Below are 22,220 nucleotides of genomic sequence, written 5' to 3'. Positions count from 1 at the left end.
TCCAACATACAAAGGGTTGTGAAAGAGCAGGCGATCCCTGCTTGTAAACTGAAGAGACCAGTCCCAAACACAAGGGAATCTGAGGCCTTTCTCATCACCCAGCTGAATATTTTTGCTTATGGCAAATTCCTGCAAGAAGTTAACATTCAGGCATATTAAAAATCAAAGAAAATAACAAATCTTAATAATATAAAATAATCAAAACAAATCTTAATCATAAACCAGTGCATAACTATTGGGCAAAGAAGAGCAGGGATACAATTTAGAGGTGGCTGCAGATCAAAGCAACAGAGCAGCACGACAGTCTGCTGCTGGAGAAAACAGCTGCACCCTGTTTTTCATTTGTGCAATGCAGAGGCAGGACTAATGCTTACCTAGCAAAAATCACTTGTCAAGGATATTAAATCGTTTGTTTGTTTACTCTCACCCCCCCAAACTGTTATTTTGAGAATACACTAATGGTCCCTCAATGCTCTACTTCTTTGTCAGGTAGCTAGCTACAACTTTAAAGGGAAAACATTTTAACAAAATAACTAAGTTTTACTTTTATCAGCCATCAAATGTTTTCTACACACAGTTCTACTAAGCTCCAGTTTTCAAAAACAAATTTAAGTGTTCAGTTTTCTAAATACCTTCATTGTGCATGACTAGTTGAACTTTGCGCAGTCTTTCCCAACTTTTTCAACTATTTAAACAATTATGTCAAGAGATTTCAAAGTTTGCCCGAAGCGTGAAATTCTATTTATTGCCTGTCATTCTACTTTATCAGTTCCAGAGATAAATCTGTTTCCTAGAGGAGTACAAATAATAATGTACAATAACACCGCTTTTCTAGAAAAAAAAAAAAAAATAAATTCAATGGACTTTCTTCTTGAACAGTTAGTTACTGTCTATGCAAAGATCACCTGAAAGGACATTCTGATCATATTCATCTGGGGGGCTGAATATTTTGCCCCAAACAGAGTGTGACATTTTGAAAAATACAAAGGAATACCATTTAGTTGAGATGATGTTATTTCCAGAAAGGCATGCTGAAGTCTCTTACTTGAAAAGTAGGTGTAACACTTCATACTCACAGTGCTTTCCTTTACTCGCTGATGAGGACAATTGAAAAGGAAAGTGCCAAACAATGAGATACGTGCACTGTCGTGCAATATGGTCAAGTACACTTCAGAAAACTCAAAGGCTGCTGGGTATTGTTCTAGCAGCTGCCAAACACAGTCAAGAAACATCAAGAACAAAGGAGACTGGGAAAAGAAACAGAGATTTATTAGATTTAACATAAGCTTTTCCCAAGTCATACCAATTTCTTTGCAGTTAGTGGTCCATTAGGGTATTTAACTACACCTCTGGTACATTCCTCAACAGGGTAAACAATTTGGAGTGCTGTATTTTTTATGATTTTATGCAACTGTAATACCCTGTATTCCTGTTTAGCCACTTTCACAAGCAACTTTGTCAACTGGCTTTCTCAGCGTTACCTTTCCACAGCTTTCCCTTCTCTGTAAGAAGCCAATCAATTCTTTCCTGGGCTCTCTTCATACTCGTATAGCTGCAAAAATGCTTTCTGCCATCTTGTACGTCCCTCATAATTTCCAAATTAGTGCTTGTACGAGCCTTCCTTACTGCTTGGCCTTATTTTCACAATGTGTATACTTCCTTCTTGTTTGAAATGACTGGAGAGCTTATGATTCAGCCATGTTAACTTCTCACTACACTTTCTAGCTCTTTCCACAGTGGCCCATGAATGGCAAAAGTATAAACTATCATTTATATAAAGCTTTAGAAATATTTTCCTCTTCCCACTTTCACTCTTCCATATATCCTTTCCTAGGGTCAAAATATCTGCTTTCTCATTATCTCCCCCGAGGTATTTCAGTTTCTTTATCCCTTCATCCATTTTCTCTGCTTAGTGCTCGCTGTCCTCAGTTCATCTGTTGGCTCCACTCTCTGGAGATACTGCTTTTCTATTACTTTTGAGCACTGTCCCTGAAAAAGGCTGCTAACCTAGGGTCCTCTGTTTTTCCAACTGCAATTACAAGTCTCTCCTTTGCAATGAAGAGGCCACATAAGATTACCTGGAAATACTGAAAATCAAGCACTGTGCTACCCTCTGTTAATCTGTTTGGCAGCTGTGTATCAGTTCATAAAGCTGCAGTGCTTCTCTATCAACTCAATACTTTGAAAAGTGCTGCATATTGATATGACTTTGCATTCAAAGAAAGGGGGATGAAAACAGATACCCTTGGTAAAACAAAAAAAACCAAACCACCCCCTCCAAACCCCCTTTCATTTCAATTTAAAATGTGGGCTGTGCTAGCATTTGTAACAGTAGGACCTCTTAATGTATAACACCGAAGCAACATAAAACTCCAGCAGCATTTGATTGCACCTGGTGTTTCACTCATTCTCACATGGCTACAGAGGATCAAAAAAAAAATCTCTATCCTGGACAAAAACTAATTTTCTCTGACATTAGTTTAATGAGATTTGAAAGTATTAAAAAATATTTTTACCCTTAGGTTTTTGTGTGAATAAACGTTCAGGCTGATATTAACCTAATACTGTTATCACATACAAACACAATTCATTTTTACCTCTTTGTCAGATCTCTTTAAGTGGTTACACCTATCTAAAAACTGATATCCTGCCATGACCCATTCCTTCTGTATTAAGCTTTGAAATCCAACAATTGTTCGAAAATAGGGATCCAGCATAACTTGGATGAGAGAAGCAGAAAGACAGCTCAGGTCCCGTCCCTCTTCCTCTGTGAATAACATACAGAATGTATGAATGTATATATGCACATATACAGAATTAGATCTCAAAGAGCAAAAAGTGGCAACTAGGTCTAGTGTTTTTCTTTGAATTCCTTTTTAAAACATGCTTTTTACTGCTGTAATTGTTCTCATAGGTTCAAAAAATACTAGAAGAAAAAAACACCTTTTTTTTTTTCAACTGAGACTCATACTATAGAAAAGGTTACTGCAGTATCCAGCACAACAATGCATTCATCGAGAATAAAATACCTACCCAAATGCCTGCCATTTCAACCAAGATGTGCTGAGAAGGAGGGTGTTCATGTTGCTGGAAATTTTCAACATGTTTTCCACCAGTTTTTGGAAGGCCATTATATGGGGACAGTGGGATATACCAGCTGAACGGGTCTTGTAAAAATTACAGAAATTACAAAATTTCTGATCTCAATATGAACAAGTTTTTCAGTGTCTTTTTTTTTCTGGAATATCTGTTTGCACTTACACAACAGCAGCCACTGTTAGTGAAATACTTTTGTATGTAGGACCTCTGAATAAAACTGATATTGCTTATGCATGGAGTATTAGCCCAGTTAACACAGTACAAAATTCACCCTAAAGTTTTGATTCTATCATGTCATTATCAGAATAAAAACCACAAAGACTCAAAGTAAAATATTCCTTTGATGCTACGGACTATACTACAGTTCAGATACATAACAAAATTATTTTTCTTTCTAGATCCTCAAATGCCTAAAATATGTAGAAGCAATGGGGTTTACGTATAAACATTACAGTTGATTTTATCTAAATGTGTTTATCTACATTATCATACTAATGCTAAGAATTACAGCATGCCATATGGTTCTATTACCTTGTAGAACTACAGAAACATGTTTACACTCCATCATATACACAAGCTCAGCAGAATGCTTAAGAAACGATCTAGACAGGAAAAGAAAGTGATACAACAGTTAATATAACAGGTTCACGCTCTAGAAGAAAAAAATATTCGGGATATCTATATTTACATAACTCATACATTAAAATAGAGAATCCTTCAACTGATTCACTGCTTATTTACACTGGTGAAAGTTTTTCACCTCTCATTAACCATCATTTTATTAATGGTACAAACCTAATATACTCTAACCAGTGAGTATTTTCCAGTGAGGACAGCCACTTCTCTTCAGTTTCTTCAAAAGGCTCTGCAACAAGGAAAGTAATTACATTGCAGAACAACTTCAACTAACTATTCCTGTTAGCCAGATCTATTAGAATTTGTTGTATTTCAAGAAAATAACCACCATGAAAGAAGGACAGTCCAGCATACCATTAACACACAGCTGTTTGAGTTTGATATGTGCAGCCTGGATTTCCTGGATGTTGGGGAGACACCTGTCCAGATCAGATTTGTAAACGTCACTTCTCAGGGGATGGCTTCGAGTTATTGCATTACAAATCCTAAGTAAGAAAAAGAATCAGCCATTTTATTATTGGAGAGGAGAGAAACAGTCTTTCAAGAAACATGCCACAGTCTTTAACTGCAAACAACTAAAACCACATAAAACATCCATTTTATTTAAAAAAAAAAAACTTTTCTATTTTATATGCAGTCACCACTTGTGTTAACCTACGCGTCTGATTAAAGAATAACATAACGAATCATTTACCTTTGATCAATTCTTCTTTGTTGCAATACATCTTTAATGTTGGCCATTCTTACAAGGGCACTCCCGTTAGGGTGATTCCAGGACCATAACTAATATGGGAAAAAAACACAAAAGAAACAACAAAATGATGCAGGTGTTACTCCATAGAAATTTTTTTCTTCACGCTACACACAAAACTATGTTAATTGGCATACATATCTTTAAGATTAATATTGTACAATGATCAAGAACAGTAACAGAATAAAGACTACACTTACTGGCATTCGTCTCCCAATGAAAGAGTAGGAGTATAGCTTAAGGTCTTGATCTGCTAAGGAAGATGGAACCACAAAATATTCTGGAAGGCTTGGGGAAAAAATATGATACAAAAAGTTACTTTTCCCTACGTATTTTACCAGCTTTTCTCTTGTTGCAATGCTGTCTTACCAACTCTGTTAATGCACCAGCCCCTAATACGGCAGTGCTAACTGGTTGTCCTGTATGTCTGCATGATCTTACATATCATTGGTACAGCTCAGATGTATTTGTTTAGAAACGTGCATGTTTCAGAGGGAAGCACAAAAGCATGAAAGCAACACATGCCAAAATACGACATTTCCTTTAATGACAACACTTGCAGGATCTTTCAGCTGAGGCCCCCTCCAGAGAGCGGCACATTTAAGAGGTGAAGTGCACAGTTAGGTAGGATGGAGGCTTTGGTAGAGGAGACAGGAAAAGACAGTATAATTGCCTTGTTTTCTTCTACTTGCGTTATAAGAGAAACTTACCAAGTAGATATCATATAACCTTCATTGACTGAACAAACTCTCCACTCTGATGCACCTGTCCTTTTGATTTCTCTATCCCAATCAGAGTAAGTTTCAAACAAAGGTGTCTGCTGACCACTGGCACTGCCGATGCCACCACCGCCACCTCCTGGGTCTATTCCATTCACCTTCTTTGCTAGGAAAAGAAAATTCATCAATGCACATTTAAAAAAAAAAGAAAAAAAAATCAAACTCTTCACCTTCCTCATTACAAGAATGAGCCACTAGCATCAGGACTAACGTTACCTATTTTTGTATTACAACAGATCAGTGATTTAATGACAGCTTGGTGAAACGTGAAGATGTAAATGTATTTTTTCCTGCAATTTCAACAGAGAAGCAACTTAAAATTGGTATGTTGTGCTGCTTGATAGAAAGCAAGACATACTAACACTCAGGAACGAATGTTATCTTCAGTCACAGAATTTCTCTCTTCACCATGCCAAAGTTAGCGATGTTTTAAAAACATGAACCCTTTATAGGCTACCCTTTAATTAGGTATCTTATGAAGAAAGCAAAATAAAAATCATGTAATTTCAACAGCTTTAAATGACTGCTGTATTAACAGCAAAGAAAATAAATTTAAGGTCATGATAAAATATATATATTTTTTTTTTTAATATATATATATTTATATCCACACAAAAAGATGGCCTACCATTTTGTGGCTAGGGACCAAGAAGATTATATAGTCTGTTACTAATACAGAAGGATCTCCTTTGCTGGTCATTCTTTAGGTGCCAAGGAGGCAGTCAGCTGCATCAAAGGAGACTACATCTTGTTTCTTGACACTTGAAGTAAATTTTTCGATGAAAGTGAAATAAACTGAGTCTCAACCCTATTACCTCCCCCATGAAAGCTCCTAGCTTTAGCAAGAGTCTGTAAAGATGTAAGTGCCGGCCCAAACAAAGCAGAATACAGCATTATGGCTCTACTGTCATCTCAGTGATTGGGTAGTTTCTACTTTCTGTATCTATCAACTTCATTCTTGCACTAGTACTTGGACTACTTATGTTTTTCTACTTATTTAGACTAAAATCAGAATGAAGTAGTTGTTCAACGATAGTATACAGAGAAATATGATAGTTACAAAAAAAGGTATAATTTTACTGTTCAATGGCAGGATATATAATTATCAAATATAGCCTGGGAAAAAATGATGTACATACACACCAGAGCAATGCAGGCTCTTTATGTTCCTCAAGAAGCACACAGACAGTATTTCAACTTTTACTTTACTGGGACTAGCAGGGATAGAGAGTCATAAAACACAGTGCTGGAATTGTAAGAGCAAAGCCAGAGATCTATGCTACCAGGGTTCACAACAAGAAAAAAAACCCCAACCCAAACCAAACGTATCTCAAACTTTTCTCCAGCAACTGCAGCACAGCAGAACAACTATCTTTTGCCATTCTGGTCTGCTGCTCCAGAGGAACAACATTTTTTACCCACCTTATATAATTCGTCCACTAGGTATTTTTCCATACAGCAAATGGTATTTTAAGGACAGAGTAAAGGCAACTTTGTGACAGACTAACATTTTGTTCACACTCCACTTTAACATTTTATTGTAATTTTATCTGCAAATTGGCTTCCTCCCTAGTACTTTATAACGCTAAAGTACATGGACCTTAATAACCGCCCAAGCTTTATCAGGTAAGAAATTATACGTGTAATTGTGTGGGCAACATAATCACATGCACGCTTATTCTTGTGCATGCACAGGGCAGTCATGTAGGCACCTGCATGAAAAACACGCATTTTTGTGCAAATTTGAAGGCCTGAACTCATAATTCCACAACATTCAAATTTTGCAACAGGCAGATCAGTGGTTTCTAATGCCAGCTGCTGAGTAAATATTTCAGTACCACAGAACTACATCAATGGCACTTTCTCTGTTTGGAGGCTTGTTACGCTAGAACTGATGGTTTTCAGCTGTGTATTGGCTGGGGAACACTAAGCAGTGACCGCACAGCATTACACTAGAAATCAAGTTCCAAAGGCATCTTTTTCAGGCTTACCTAACTGACAAGGTTCAGTTGGAGATTGGCCTTGAGCAGAGAGGGTGTGCTCCAACTCAGCAGGGGTGGTGGAGGTTTTGAGTGGTAAGAACTGCCTAGTAAGCCTCTAGGAAAGAAGGTATGGAGTCCCAAGTTGCACAAATCCTCCTGCAATACCACCAGAAGAGAAACTTATTCCCAAAAGAAGGGCAGGTGAACAAGCCTGCCTGATGGGAGATTAGCTAGGTACCTAGAGTACCAATATAGACATACAATAGGAGGATCGAAGCGTGAATTGAGAAATATGAGTATTCATGCTGACATAGGTAGTTTTGTTTTGTTTCAGACAGGAAAGACATTTTCTTCGATTTTGGTTGTTAATGTCTATCACAATGAATGACTTATAACCAAAAGTAAGAGGTTGGGTGCAGGACGAGCCAATTTTATTACCCCTGGAGAAAGCCTCAAATGCTTTTTACCACTGCTTCTAGACAGAAGTCTTACTAAAATTACATATTATTAAATAACAAAAAAAAAAATCAAAATACTATCATACTTACCTGGATCATGATATATTTCCCCAACATACTCAAACGCAAAGAGAAGCTGAAGATCCGTTGGCTGAGAATAATGAGCTATCGCAAGGCACACCTAGGAAAGAAACATTTATTACTGTTATTTATAGAGATAAAATTTATTGCCCTTGATTATGACAGCATGAAATATGCAGAGCAAAAGTTAAAAATCAGTCTCATGATGTTTTATTTCCATATTTTATTTGAGAGCAGTGAATTATATAGAAAAACATACTCATATTTGCCAAGAGACCATTACTGTAATCATAGTAGGTGAGTTCATGACCACATATCGAGTGATTCACCGGTAAGGTTGGACTAAGTTTTTGCAAGAAAGGTCAGACTGCAACAGGCATCCCTAAGCACAATTCTCTGTATCGACAGAGACAAGCAAGGACTTGGAGCTACTGTGCTGTGCCTGCCCACCTGCATATAGAAGCAAGGAGGAGAACAGAAAATGAAGAGAACACAACACACAGGTGGTGAGCACAGTACAGCAAAATCTCATTTGTAATTGGTCTTTTGATAATTTTTTTTTTTAAATAAAGAGTACTTATCAACGTAGCGTAAGAACATAAGAATGGCCATACTGAGTCAGTTCAAAAGGTCCAACCTAGGACAGTGGCCAGCTATCGATGCTTAGGGAAGAGGGTAAAAACAGAGAAAGCATATAATGAAATTTTACCAGGATTTTTTTCAACAGTTCACAGTTCAGACGCTTCCTGAACTAAAATCTGATATCAGTATTCAACAGCATTTGACAGATATTTCTTCTACAAAGTTGTCAGTTGGGCCAAGAGGTTTTTGAAGTGCAGCTTCGCTTTACAAAAGCCCTGTTGGTTCTTCCCTCAAGTATCACATTCAACCAGAAGTTTGTATATAATTAAATTTTTATTATCTTTTCCATTAATTCACCCCATATAGGCATCAGGCTTACCAGTCTGTGCCACCTAAAACTCAACCTTCAAAGATTTCTGCTCTTGGAAGGGAAAACGAGGTTGCTCTTTGGAGACTTCCAGGACCTATGTCAATCCTGCATCTCATTAAGTCGTATTCCAAAATTATGAAGGGCATTGATGAATATAAATGAAAAGCAAATTGTTTGGTAATAAAGAACAGCTTTTCCCCCAAGTTACTTGGAAATAAGTAATTCACAGTGGGAGATGTTTTCTTCATGTTGGTCACTTGTAGTTTGTTTGTCAGCTGAATGGCAGGCCAAAGATCCTCCATCAATCTCCAATTTGAATAAGAAGTGAGTTTTTAGGGTAGGTCCTTTTGCCAAGTGTGGGGGATCTACAGTTAGTGAAACACACCAGTAATCACCCCCTTCCCAGTCCCCAGCTGATCTTGAGAACTGAAACATCAGCCAAACTTTCTGAGGGTAAGAAAATGTCAGCTTCATTAAATTTTGGCCTAGCCCTTACAGGTTCTGTCCCGGATGACTGGATTTCATTCACCAAAGAAACCCACCCATAACTTCTAGATGCCTGCAGGTTTACATAGCAAGCTCACAAGCCCTGTCCTGGGAAGGGAAATTCAGCAGAGATTTAAAATAAGAGAGAGATGCATCCTCAGAACAGCAGAGATTAACTTGAGGCACAATGAAGAGTCTTGCCTAAGCCTTTGCATTCTTTGCAACAGTCTCGGGACCAGCATCACATAAGCAACTAGTTTTCTACCTGTATAAATTGTTCATTTTGGCAGAACCCTAAGATTACTAAAATTAAGAGTGCAGCACATGGTTTAGGATTAGATACTAGACTTCAAATACAGTCAAGCTTTGCTAGCCTTTGTCTCTTTAAATGTGGCTGTTCCCTAATAAATACAAAAGATTTGACAAAAAAACCTAATATCTAGAAGAATCAAATTCATGAAGAAAAACTTTCAAGTAGAGATTGGCACTGTTATTCTCCAAATTTCAGGACTCGATTTGGAGTCTTTAGCTTTGCCTTCTTCCCTCAGTATTTGCTTCTCCATTTTACCAAAATGTACCTGCCTTATCTCTAAAGAAAATATTTAATGGAAAGGAGATTATAAACCACAAAACTCTATTCTACATGTTCAGATACAGAAATTCCACGTGACAGTTTTTAATTAGGGACAAAGACATAGTACAAGTTCACATTATTACCACCTAAAATGTTTCCTTTCCATTTTCTTCCTTCCCTTCAACTCTCCATGGCTTTTTATATTTGGCAACATGTTGACTCAATTTATTCACTGTTTAGCAGTTTTGGATATTATTTTTGAAAAACATTCTGTGCATCAAAGAAATTGTTTTCTGTTAACGAAGGAAAGTTTTCTTCTTGTCATAGACATAAAAGGAAGATTTGCATGACACAACAACTGAAGGAATACTACTACTGGCAGCATTGTGCCACAGGAAAAAAACTTGTGCTCTCACTTACGCTAAGTCCTGCATGGAGAAAGTTATGGTACTTTTACTAGCTTGTATGCCACATACATGGCATTACAGAACCTTCACCATATTTTTATTTACTTTGGCTTTTGATGGGGACATTCCTCACTATTTATAAAACCAGTCATGACTGTAGACTAACTTGAGTTGAAAATGGTTTTTCACAAAAACTCCCCAATAAAAAAATTCCTATTGAGTCTCAGAAGAGCAGCTGCTTTAATTTTTCTCCCCACACTTTCAGTTCTACAATGAAACTGCAAAAGAAAATAGAGGACAGGACGTGCCGGGGAGGGGGCGGGGGGGATGGGACCCCACAAAAACCCCAAACAGTAAAAGTGTCACTGGGAAATAGTCTAGCATGACTTTTCAGATGAACATTTATAAGCTCATTTCCAGGATTTGGTAAAACATTTAATAACTACCATGAAGTAGCTGGAAGCCATGCACGTTTTATTAGATCTTGTGATTTCAGTGTACAAATCAAAGCTGAAGAAGCCAGCTATTCCATAGTACTTGGCCTCTAACAGACTACTTTTGCCTATCATTCACAATGAAACAAAATGGAAATCTGTGTACATACACATTTTGACTTCCATTTTTCTATGTAACTTTTCACTACAGTAACATATTAAGAGAGCTGCTCCTCATCTTCATTTATGGGAGTGAAGGATGAAAGCCTTTTACTATGCTGATCTACTCTCAAGGCTTGAGGATGAACTGCAAGACATTAAAAAATTCCATTGTGCTGCCAAATAACACAATAGAAATACAGTAAAACCTATTTTTGAATGCAGCAGCTGAAATCTCTGTCATTTACTTGCCACATTTGAGAAAGAGAGCATGTGTGTGCTGTGTTAAGAGGGGTAAAATTGTGGGGGGGAGATGGTAAGCATTCAGAACTGGTTGCCAAAAAAAATATGAGACCATAGCTGTGCTTTTGAACCCAGCAGCTGAAAAGTGCTCCCAGGTGTTCCACAGTATAGACATAACTCAATACCAGGTATTGCCTGGGTGAAACGGTCCACCTGTACACTACAATACAGGTTCAAGACCTCTACTTCTGTCATAAAAAAATATTTATCTTGCTACTGTCTTCATTTTTACGTTTTAGACAAATTCCACTCATATATACACTAAACAAGTATTAAAGACATATTCATTTTCAGTTTATTCCTCACTAAATCCATATAGTAGTTTTATTGTCTGAAAGTTTCAAAAGACAAGCACATTCCACGGATCTCAGATTATCATCACCATAAGTAGAAAGCTCTTAAATTGGAAGACAAACATGTTTTACAGGAAATGTTCTCATATCAAACTGAAAAATGTTTGGTATTCTTGCCAATTTACAATTGTGTAAAGCTGAAGATATTTAGGCTCAGTCAAATAACAAGAGAATAGACTGCTTGTTGGAAAGTTCATTTATTAAAAGCAGTAAACACAATGGTTGTAATTATTTCATAGTACCCAGGCCATTTCCCTATGTCAGTGTCCCCTGTTCAACCCCTATCTGAGAAAAATAAATGATACTTTCAGGGCAAGCCCTCCTCTTCTTCAACAGGAATTTTACCAAGGACAAGAGCTTCAAAATATTGCTAATGCTCTTGGAAAAAGATAGTTTTGAACAGTCATATTTAAGATGTGCTAAGTTAGCATAGCCCTGCATTTCACCTCCTTCCCTAAGCCAGGCTACCTGTCTTATGAACTCACTGGAAGGATACTATTTTCCCTTGCTACTGCAATTCCTATTCCGAGTAGACACCTGTAGTAGAAAGTCATGCAACCAGGACCAGATCAAGTTCCATGGACAGAATTTGTTTATCTTCCTAGGCAGGAAGACTTCTTGGGAAAATAAGCTTTTGGGTAACAAGACTTTCAGCCCTAACCATCGTGCGTGTTCTCCTAGCTGCTAAGCTATGCATTGTCTAATTGAGAACTGCTTTTTTTCCTTCTATAAGAATTCCAATACCAGCTATACGTAATAGTTAATGTGGCTTGAGTACAAGTAATCTACATGAGAGAAAACAGTACAAGGATTTCAGAAGCTGAAGTAACTTTTCACATATCAGAATCCTTGTTTGTACAAGAATGTGTTTGAATTCTGAGTACAGGTTTCCTAAGCCTTAAGAGAAATATTAAAATACATTGGTATTTTTAAAAATACCTTTAGAGAAGTTTACTTCTGAAAAAAGTTTTCTTCAACCCCTCCAATCCCACTCCAAAGACCATAAAGATAATCATATCTTCTCGTGCATTCCCAGTTTCTTGAGATATTAGCAATTTTGTGATCTGTATAAACAATTAGAACAGGGGTCGACCTAATACAGAAGGAGGGGGGAAGACATTAGAAGGGGTCAGGATGATTTGGCCAAAACTCTGAGTTTCATATTATTCTTCATAACAATTAGGAAAAAATTGTTCCAGTCCATCCCAAGTGTTATGACGTATGAGAAGGCTAGTTTTGATTGCACAGGAAACAAGATTTGAGATAAATAATTTTCCTTCTGTTTTGATTAAGCATGTGTTTCTGAAACTGCTCTCATACTCATTTAAAAAAGCTTCCTGAAGGAAAAGAACTGAGGGAGTTCCAGAAGAGAAAGGGACTGAGAAAATGGAGATATATTTAGGAAACAGGAGATTATAGGGTGTGTGCCATTCTGGTGCACTGCCAAGATTCATATGCGTGGTGCGGCAACACGCTATCCATCATCTAACAGTCATAAGATCTAAAGCCTCACCTTTTCATACATTTTAATTTCTTAGTCTAATGTAAAGTATTGTAGTGGCTAGAAATTAGCAGGAGTTTTCAGTGTGACTGTTTGTTGTGATTTTTGGAACAAAATCATTCCTTTTCCTTTAAGGAATGTGAAATGCTGCTTCTTTCACACTGCCTAACTTAAGACTTCCCCAACTTGCTTACCCTTGCTTCCCCATCCTCCACTTCCTCCCACACCCATCTGGCTTTCCTTCCTTTGGAGACTCTATAGCTTTATTTTAGAGACAAAACAGAATTAAACTGCTACTTAGTGATGAGTGCGAGTTTCCATTCCCTCTATTCTTCCTTAACTTGTCTCCCAAATATCCATTAACAAAAATGAGGAAGAAAATATTTACTTGACTGATTAATGTTGGGATGGTATTTTATTAGCATGTATTGGCTGCAACTAATGTTGAAGGTATTTTTCTAAGAGAACTTATTTTTATGCTTCTTCATAATAATTTACCCCAAAATAAACTAATTCACCTCAAAATTCAATGTGTTCTTCCAATTTGTTTCTGCTTAAAGGTAGAGAAAAACACCTCTGAAAGTTCTACCAATATTACCCATGCATCATGTCCATACGTAATAAAGTCAGTCAGATTGTCCACATCTGAAGCCTGACTGCTTTCAAACTTGGATCCTTCTTTTCACATTTACTACCAAAAAGAGACTCAGAATACTCTCTATTCTAGTAAAGCAGCTTAATTAGTAAGGGTTATTCTCCCTTATGCCCTGTTCAGCAAGTATAGACACTTCCTTAGGAACAGGTTACATTCTCTTTGCCAACACCAATTTATGTGACTGAATGCTGTTGAGTATCTCCATTATATTCAAGGAACTATGCATGAAACAAATTACTTAACTGTATAAAGTTAGTATCTGTTCTCCTTCTAACTATTCCATATATTTAAAGCTCATTTTTAAATAGTAATTATTAAGCGTATTGTTTTTATTTCTTTAACTATTGCTTTAAACAGAACATTTGCTAGCATTTGGCAACAAGTTAGAGACATTTATACTCCTACAGTTTGAAGTGTATATTTTTGTAGGTAGATATTTCATTTTGACCTACCAGTGCTTTATTCATAGGATGATACTCATCTGTATTACCAGGATGACATTTAGTTAGAAATCTCCCTGCTCTGATTTGTATAGCTGACTTCATGTAAAGTTTGCTAAAGAAAACTATTTATGATTTATAAAGCACTAACATCCAGGTCTCTTGCTTTACAGAACAGAGATTGTAACGCTAACTGTAACATCACCTTCCTTTCTGCTTATTTTAAAAAAATCAAGTGAAAAAAAACTTATTCGAAAAAACTTCAGTCATAAACACTTCAGACATGATTTTAATTGTAGCCTGCACAATTCACCGTTTCCAACAGAAATTCTGAGTTCTGCAGTTTCTCAACACTCAGCACCCTAGAAAGCCTTCATAAAACACACAAGCACAATTTACCCAGTTCATTTTTCACTCAGGAGGTCTTCATATCTAGCCCCAAAATGAGCATAAGCAAATTTGTGAGGAAAAAAATATAGTTGACAATTATTTTGATTTTTCTCAAAGAGATGACTGGAGATTAGGCCCCCAAGGTCAAAAGGAAAAAGGAGAAGCTGGAGAGGGTCCAGTGGTGGGCTACCAAGATGACTATGGTCCTAAAGTACATCTTCTGAAGAAACTGGGCTCATTTAGCTGTGCAATAATGAGACTGCAGGAAGCCACTACCAGGAAGGTAGTTACAGACTCAGTCTTGTCAGATGACATAACGAGCAGCAGCCAGAAACTCATCTTGGGACATTCAAGCTGGACATCAGGAGAAACATGCAGTACTGGAACAGGTTACCCACAGAGGGAGAAGGCTCTCCATCCTTGGTGGTTTTCAAGATAAAACTGGACAAATCCACAGCTAACCTGATCTAATCCTGGCAACTCTGAAGAGAAAGGTGGACTAGGTGATCTCCACAGGCCCCTCCCATCCAGCACGTCTGACTCCACTGTCAGTTCTCTATTACAATATCCTCTCAGTCAGAAGACAATGCTAGCACACTCAGCTGAAGAGAAGAGCAGGAATTTACTCTCATCAGAACTCAGTTATACTTTATGTCTTGGTTCTCCCTACAAAACTTATGCACACACAATTATTTCCAAGTCGACAGCTACCAATGTTTTCATGCGCAAATAGCTGGACGTAAATATATATTAAAGAGGCCCTTCAGAAATATAAGGAGGCCTGACCACCTTCCTTTGTTTTTAAACATCAGGACAACCTTGCTATGTACTACTTGAAGGGCAGGAACAGAAACCAGATGAAATCTTTCAAGAGTGTAGTGCTAGCATACCATTTTAAATGCCAGAAAGAACAAAATAACTCCATTCAATATGCTGTGTAAGACCGTTCTAGTTGTGTTCACCAGGATCCCAAAATAATCTAAGCAAAATCCTGATAGAAGAAACCTGATCTAAGCACCTCATGGTTTTAGACATTTATATTTTAAGAATAGTGTTATTATGGAAACATTAGATTAGGTTAACAGAACCTTTCCTCCCTTCAGCAAGAGTGTGCTTCTGTGATACACCCACACAAAGTTGGAGTAACCTACTTGATGCATCAAAACTGCAATAGTAGTCACACAGCTGATATTACGATTGTACAAGTTTTCTTCTGCTCCTCTAGTGAGCACATTCTGATATTTGAAAGTGGCAACTGTTACACTTTTGGTCACCACCAGTACTATCTTTACAACCATACAGATTCAGATCCTTCTGGATCTCTAGAACGCGCTGTTCTTCCTATCAAAAGAAATCACTTTAGACCATGTAATTATAAATGTATAAAGCAAGTGCCTTCATAAAAAGGTTTCACTTTTTGCTCTTGCATAAGTAAATACAGCACAAAAAGTGTTCATCAGATACTGAGTTTGCACTCTCTTCCTCCCTTCTCCAGGCTAATCACTCTTCTTCGCTGTGACAGCCAACTAGAAACAGTTGCTATAAAGATATTGCAGGAGGCAGGCTGCTCCGGGGAGATTTCAGAGAGGCTGCGGAAGGGGAATTGACTGTTGAAAGATTGCCAAACATGAAAGATTACAAACAGCAAGAGGCAGCAGGCAGGGAGGAACCTAGGAAAGTAGCAAAGAAAGAACAGTCCGCTTCATTACTGGGCTTCTGCCCATGGATCCCTGAGAGGGTAAAAGGTGAAGAAGTGATGAACTGGTTCATCAGTCACTCAGTTGATAACTGCAAACAGACTTATGTCTGGGCAGATGGTTCTCAGGACTTACAGGGTTAAGCTCAAACTTTATCCTACTGAGAAGGGGAATTCTTAAGCTCCGTGAGCAAATTGGGTCATTCCTTACCAAACGATTGCTGTGGCACGCCTGGCCACGAAGTGGCGCCACGGAGGCCAGAGGAGCTGTAACTCAAATAACCTATGGCACCCATCCGGAGCGAGGAAGCTGGTGAGCTAATGTTGCTATGTAGACTAACCATCTCTGATGAGCAGAAACGTACCTGGACCGTACCAGGTTAAATAACATTGTATGATTTTCTTGAGGCTTACGACAGCAAGTGTTAAAACTGGGGAAGGAATGAAATTTCTAGGAATGTACAGACAGAAGTAATTCCTGTTGTCAAGAGGTATGCAAATCTTTTCTAAGAAAATGTTGAGAAAGAGCACATAGTTTTATGTAGGTTAGACAAACTGGCAATTCCAAGAGCTCGTTGGAGAACTTGCTGTGTGAAGCAAATAAGAAGTGCGTATATAAGATAGTACACTTTAGCTATGGGTAAATTAAACTTAAGACTTTCAGAAAATGTATCAAAGTTTCAAACATTTTCCATAAAAATGTGAACACCTGTTGTACAGCTGCAATGCAGTATTCTGATTTCAGTCTTTAAAAAGATTTGTTTAATGAATTAGTAATTTTAGTACAACAGATATGACAAGAAATGCAGGTTTCTCTTATGTGAAAAACAGTTAATACATTGTGTTAAATTTTTTACCTAATAATTTTGACTCTAAAAAATCTAGGTATTCTCCTGTAACAGAATGTGATTAATTTGCAATTCTTCCCCCCTACTTCTCTATCAAAACAAACCAAAATGTTATTAGCACAGCTGTTGCTACATGTAATGACTACAAGGCAAGATTTCATAAGATATAATACCTTTTTTGCACTTTCGGGACCCGCTTCATCAAAACGAAATCTGACAATACGGAAGTCTTTGCAATAAATTATTAATTCAGTTGGATTAAATTTAAGTTTTTGGTTGGGACCAAGGACCTTCTGCTTCCTCTTGGTGTCATTCACTGTAAAGAAAAGACAAAGCTATTGGACTGTTTTGTAAGTATACAAGACAAGACTGTCTCAAACAGATACAGTAATGCTGCTACCAGCAGTTTTTCATTTAATAGTATATTTCAACTGTTCAATTGAGGCAGAAAATCTATAGGTCCTCCTGTTGATCAATCTCCTTTCAAACAAGTGGGTGAATTACTGTTTCCTGTATGCCCAGATTATTTTTGTCCATCAACAACTTCACAAACAAGGAATTCACATGCAGTATTCCCAAGAGCAATTTTTGCTCCCAGACAGTTAATTGTGTATGCTGCAACGCCCTTCTGGTGCACAGTAATTGGCATATATGCTGATTTTTTTTTTTTTTTTAGGTTTTTTTTTTACTTGGATGTATAAAAAAGTGCTGGAGTTAAGACGAAGATTAACTCCTTATTTCTTACATAAAACTCAAGAATGTAAGTATAGTAAATTGCCAGCTGGTCTAGCCCTGCATAGACAGGCTGTGTCTCTTGGCCTATGTATCTCCTTTTCAAACAGAGGAAGTTAAGTTGTAAAAAGTAAGTATCACAGAAGCCACAGAGATTTTATTTGTGGTAACTGGGAAAAATGGGGCACATAGCTGTTGAGTGATTAATTGACATAGGTTCCTGGTTGCAGGTATCTTCCGGGTTAAACATAAGTACTTCCAGGGAACTAAAGACAAGTGTTTTAGGACACCTCCAGCTATTCACCTTCAATATAACAACCATCGAGCAACCTCTTCTGCAGTGTGGGTGAAAATCTCCCCTTAATTCCTGTTAGTAAAAGCTTATGCTTCACTAAATTTAGGGTAAACCTGTATAACAGAAGAACAAAGAATAATCTCAAGTGTGTGGCAGGAAATACTGCCCTCTCCCTCTAAAGAGCTTCAAACCTCAATGGAAAAGCTAAACAGAAAGGGTTCCTAGAGAACTTCTACAATTCTTCTAATGAAACTGCAAATGTTCATGCTGTTTGACAGTTTGGGGAAACATGCACAAAAGAGTAATCTAGAATCTGTCAGCTGTCAAGTTTCAAAATAAAAGCTATCTGTAGTCGCCTCCCATTTAGGAACAACACATTTCATGTGAGAGAGGACATAATTAATAGAAAAATTATTCGAGGCTGGCTGGCTTTCCCCCCGTATTTAGCAGAATTTATTATAGGAGCATTTGTATGAGATGTTAAATAAGATTGCAATACTCCACTTATAAACATCTCTCTATACAAAACTGTCATTAACAGATTTGCAATACTGCTACTGTTTTGTCACTTCTACCTGGTATTTTTGAAAAGGGGCAACAAATGTGGGCCAGGGCAAGACCATATAGCAGGTCAACAGCACCTCTTCATTTAAAAGAAAAAAGCATTTCTTCATAATGTTCTTCCTCAGATATACATTAATCTTTTCACAGTGGTTACAACCAGCTTTCAGAGTGGAAATGGATTATTGGATAACTTTGGGCACTGAAAACTTATAAGTAATGATTTAAATTACCTACAGTCAGAAAACCAAGTATTTAACAGCCAATGCCGTAATCAAGATTTGAAAAATTATCAGTTATATGAAATTCAATTACAAGATGAAAAACATTCTTCTTAACAAACAGGTTAGCCTAAAGAATCCACCAAATCTAAAACTGATTCTTCAAAATAAGTATTTTATAAATTATTTCTTCAGATTAAGCTGTCTGCTGCCATTTGTAGATTTTTGAGGACCACTAGCTACTAACTTGCTAAGAATTAGACAAGATTGAAAACTCAAGCATTTATGTTGTCAGATATCCCAGCTATGTGTAAATTGTGTAAGTGATGTGCTTTTTGCAATCCAGTGTATTTAAACGGAAGAGATTCAGATACTTGAATATAAAAAAGTTGCTAACAAAATTTTGTACTGCTATAACAGGTGTCTATCCTAGAACACCTGGTGATTCAGTATTGTAGTTAAATTTAAAACCAATATAAAGACCCAACTAAATATGTCTCCTGCATGGCACCTCAAGTTTTATTCAGCTTTTAAGGCTTTTATCCTAATTTTAAATAAACCAAATTCTTCAAATCAGGGAAGATTAATGACGTAAAGCCTTAAGTGTCAACAATTCTGCACAACCTAACAAGCAGTTAACAGTTTTGAACTGAACAAGTTTAAAGCCTGCCATCATACTTAACTATTTTTGACATACCTGTGACAATCTGCTCAATGCATGTTAGCGGGACATCATGTTCACCAAGCAGGAGGTTTTTATAATGGAATTTCTGAAACACATTAACTCATAGCCATTAATTGCAGTTCTGCAGTTCGCAACCAGATATACAGCACAACTTTGAAGAAACTATGATAAAGATCAGGCATGCCTAGACTCTTCTGACATGTACCACCCTTGCCTATTCACAGGCAATGAGAGGTTGTGGAAACAGCTCTCTCGTGCTGGTGAATGCATACCAAACAGTTTAGAAAGCCCAGTGGAGTATCCAAAATAACCCCACTACTTGCACTGAATTTACTAGCCTCAAAAATTGCTGGTAGAAATTCAATACACTCTGAAGTGTAATATATATATATATATATATGATATAAAAAACTCCAACTATTGCTGTAACCATAGAAAAAAAATATATTAATTCGGCTTTCAGAAATAAGTTTTGACAACGCCTTCATGTCAAAAATTAATTTTTTGAAGTAATTTTAGTCAAAATTACTAACCATTATGAAGAAGCATCTATCTACTTTCAGAGCTTTACACATGCCTAGTTAATGGAGCATTTCTTTTAAAAGCCCAATATGAAAGTGAAAACTCTACTGAAAATAACATACAGCTCACAACTTGGATTTCCAGGCAGTACTGTATGCTGTGCTGTTCAAAAACTGATCGATGTTTTGAATGTCACATGTTCTGCTTTGACAAAGGCTTCGTTTCTTTCTCCCCTATTCTTGTTGCTTCATCTACAATGAAAACTCATTTCATGGTTACTTTGTCCTCCATCGATAACACCAATAAAACTTGGACGTATTAAAGGCTTTGCTGATCTGACGCTTGTCTAGTCAAAGGAACATTTGCAATTATCTTCTTCAAGGAGAAAGATGTTTTTATATAATTCCTGCTTTGCCTGTTGTAAAACCACTTCCCAATGAAGCCTCCATAAACAGAGGTAAACAGAGCTGGCTGTACTTCCATATCAAACTTGCTCCGTTCTGATATTCTCAATGAAGGGACGGAATAGCAACACATTCAGAACGGGACAGTGGAACCTCATCATTTAGCCTGCTTTGTTTTAGAAGGCATCATATTTATATCAGATATGAGATAGATTCACTATATGCTAATTAAATCCATTTTACCTATCACATTTGTTGTCATGATGTAGCGATGTGAGTAATAACAAACCTGTAGTGGCATTGGGTCATCCGTAATAAAGGAAATCTTGAAGTTAGTGCAAACCAATTTGCCCCACAGGTCATATTGACTTGTATCTGTTGCAATGCATTTTCTTACAAAATTTACTTCATTTACCACAATTTCACCTAAAACAGAAAAAGGGGAGGGGAAAAGAGAAGCCTATATAAATCTTATAGGTACAACAATTCTAAGTCTGTAGTACCAGGAAACCCCTAACTCTTTACCTGTTTCAAGTTATACACCTCTTCTGGGTAAAGCTGGAGTTTAACACCAATCCGGGGAAAAAAGAAAACTACCATTCTAAAGCAGACAATATTGTGCAGTAGTTAAAAAAAAAAAAACACACCAACAAACAAACCCACACACCAAAAAAACCCAAAAAATTCCCCCCCAAAACACACACCGCTTTCTTTATACCCAGAGATCAAAATCTGCAATTCTTCCCTATTAGAAATTTATTGGTTTGGACAACACTGTCCTTTGAACAAAGGCATACATTCATGTACTTCAGCTAGTATTTATTTTAAAAACTGAAATTAGCTGGCTATTGTTAAGTACTTCAGAGAGTTTTATGAACTTCATGAATTCAGAATAATCAGTCCACATCTAGTTTTGCATTTATAAACAGATTTCAGGTGATTTCATCGAAGAAAGACCAGAACACAAACACGTTAAACACTCCTCACCATTTCAAAGTTTCTACTGTGACTATCTAATGAAGGAGACCAACCATTTCCTTTTGCAGTACAGAAGATACAAATGAGGAAAAAAAATATTATGCTAATTGATCTGGGATGAAATAAAAAAGCATACAGGCAAATGAGACTGAGGACCATTTAAAAAGAAAAAGTAAATCGCTACATATAATGTTACTTTTCAGTTCCACAACAGAGGTTTCTGAAAGCTAAACAGTAATTTCATTCTTACTTCAGGAAATTAACTTGGTCATTTATTTTACTCCTGTATAGGGCTTTTGCTTCTGTCATCAGATCAATCACCTCTTTCTGCTGCTGTCTACCATAGTGTGGGAGTGGAAGTGTGTTCAAGAAAAGTGTAACTTTATATTAGCTGTAGGTTTTTGTTTAAAAAAAGACCAAGGACTAAAGATTGCTAAAGCCTAATTTGCTCATAATAGGTTGGGCATATTTAGCCCCAGTTGCCCAAAATGTCATCTCAGAGCGTCCTATGTTTTGCAAGAAAACAGTCAGTTCTTTGGGTGACTATAATGGCAGTAATCAGTTATCTGCATGCCCAGTGAGTATGGATATAGCTTTGAATAAATCTCCCATCTGTCTCCTGATCTAGAGAAGGTATTTTCCTCAGGTAGTTATCACTGCACCCAAGTAACCATGCATTCAAAGAACTGTCTTTAGCATTCCAAACACTTGAGTGGAAACGCACCTTTTGCTAGTCTTGAGACCCAGTCTCTGCACACGCTCCTCATCTTAAGCTATTTAGCTAAGCTGCCCTACTAGCTCTCTTGCCCCTAATATGATTAGGCATCAGCCTGGAAGT

The 22,220-nt window shown here is 37.1% G+C and overlaps 1 protein-coding gene across 1 annotated transcript in view; it reads right to left on the bottom strand.

Moving 5' to 3' along the window:
* MTMR10 (myotubularin related protein 10) overlaps window positions 1-20,852 on the bottom strand; it is a 23,613-nt gene extending 2,761 nt beyond the window's left edge. Inside the window, 13 exon segments of the mRNA XM_009321560.1 lie at window positions 3-129; window positions 1,077-1,247; window positions 2,598-2,767; window positions 3,631-3,701; window positions 3,895-3,964; window positions 4,090-4,220; window positions 4,430-4,518; window positions 4,687-4,774; window positions 5,197-5,371; window positions 7,796-7,886; window positions 17,158-17,300; window positions 19,491-19,563; window positions 20,694-20,852. Coding sequence (XP_009319835.1) covers window positions 3-129; window positions 1,077-1,247; window positions 2,598-2,767; window positions 3,631-3,701; window positions 3,895-3,964; window positions 4,090-4,220; window positions 4,430-4,518; window positions 4,687-4,774; window positions 5,197-5,371; window positions 7,796-7,886; window positions 17,158-17,300; window positions 19,491-19,563; window positions 20,694-20,705 — 1,411 coding nt within the window. The 5' untranslated portion in view covers window positions 20,706-20,852.
* Window positions 20,853-22,220: the final 1,368 nt, after the last annotated feature.

The sequence above is a fragment of the Pygoscelis adeliae genome, unplaced genomic scaffold (genome assembly GCF_000699105.1).
Source record: "Pygoscelis adeliae isolate BGI_AS28 unplaced genomic scaffold, ASM69910v1 Scaffold183, whole genome shotgun sequence".
NCBI lineage: Eukaryota > Metazoa > Chordata > Aves > Sphenisciformes > Spheniscidae > Pygoscelis > Pygoscelis adeliae.
Note: the sequence above shows the minus strand (reverse complement) of the source record. Positions and strands in the feature narration are given on the sequence as shown.